Consider the following 1,063-nt stretch of genomic DNA (forward strand, 5'->3'; position numbering starts at 1 on the left):
GTCGGTGGCGGTGGCGGTGGCGGCGGCGGCGGCGGCGGTGCCTTCAAGGGAAGAGATTCTGGTCGTGGATACGGTGACGACTTCGATAGCAAAAGAGATACATACTCCAGTAAGCATCATTTGATATATACAATATATAATAGAAAAAAAAATAATAATAAGACACACACAAAATATAAATTTTGTAAAATACGCGCAAAAAATAGTAAAAAATATAAAAGAAAGAATACACACTGATTTCACATCACTAATGTTCTAGTGATCAAATATGTTTTTCTTTTTGTGTTTAATTTTTTTCACTCAAATTTTATTAATTTTATTTTTATGTTTACCAAGGAGATAATAATTTTGAAATCTGTTCTACAATAGGATATAGCGATAGAAGCGCGCAAGGAGCTAGCAGACAAAGTAATGATAGATGGGATAGTAGAAGTAACAGAGGAAACTATGGTCAATTTAATGAAGAAACAGGTGGAAATCGCGATTGGTCGCGAAGTACATCTAGTAGATCCTACACTAATAAACCTCCTCTTCGTGGAACTACGGATAGAAGACCTTATCATGATGAACCTTACTATAAAGAGGCCGCTGCTCCAGGTATAGCGCATATATTGTGTTACATAGGTAACACAAAATGTATTAAAAAAAAAAAAACTGATCTACTCTTTTGATGTACGATATTTATTTCCAGATACAACTGGAAGAAAACGTTTAGAACTACAACCAAGAACGGTAAAGGAACCTGTTAACGCAATTGCCGAATCGAGTAAAACAAGTTCGATTTACGGAGGTGCGAAGCCTCGAGAAGAAAAATTGAAAATGGACAAGTAAACTGAACGATATCATCAATAATCCCGACTTTTTCCTTTGTGTAAAAGGAAATGGGAAAGAAATTATTGTTGATAACATTTTAAATTCATTGAATCTAAGATTCCCTTATAATTCCCTACAAAAAAAAAAAAAAAAAAAAAAAAAAAAAAAAAAAAAAAAAAACAAAGCGCCTCCGACATTAGTCCGAGGATGACTCCGACTCAATTTTTTTTTGAATCGCGCAAAATACACG

General features: G+C 34.2%; 1 protein-coding gene across 1 annotated transcript in view; it reads left to right on the plus strand.

Annotated features, from left to right (window-relative positions):
- Positions 1-993, plus strand: part of LOC109863681 (eukaryotic translation initiation factor 4H-like) — a 2,518-nt gene extending 1,525 nt beyond the window's left edge. Inside the window, exons 4-6 of the mRNA XM_020444098.1 lie at positions 17-109; positions 370-597; positions 692-993. Coding sequence (XP_020299687.1) covers positions 17-109; positions 370-597; positions 692-831 — 461 coding nt within the window. The 3' untranslated portion in view covers positions 832-993. The remainder of the gene's footprint in view (positions 1-16; positions 110-369; positions 598-691) is intronic.
- Positions 994-1,063: the final 70 nt, after the last annotated feature.

The sequence above is a fragment of the Pseudomyrmex gracilis genome, unplaced genomic scaffold, assembly GCF_002006095.1.
Source record: "Pseudomyrmex gracilis isolate BER0280 unplaced genomic scaffold, ASM200609v1 scaffold_12, whole genome shotgun sequence".
Lineage (NCBI taxonomy): Eukaryota > Metazoa > Arthropoda > Insecta > Hymenoptera > Formicidae > Pseudomyrmex > Pseudomyrmex gracilis.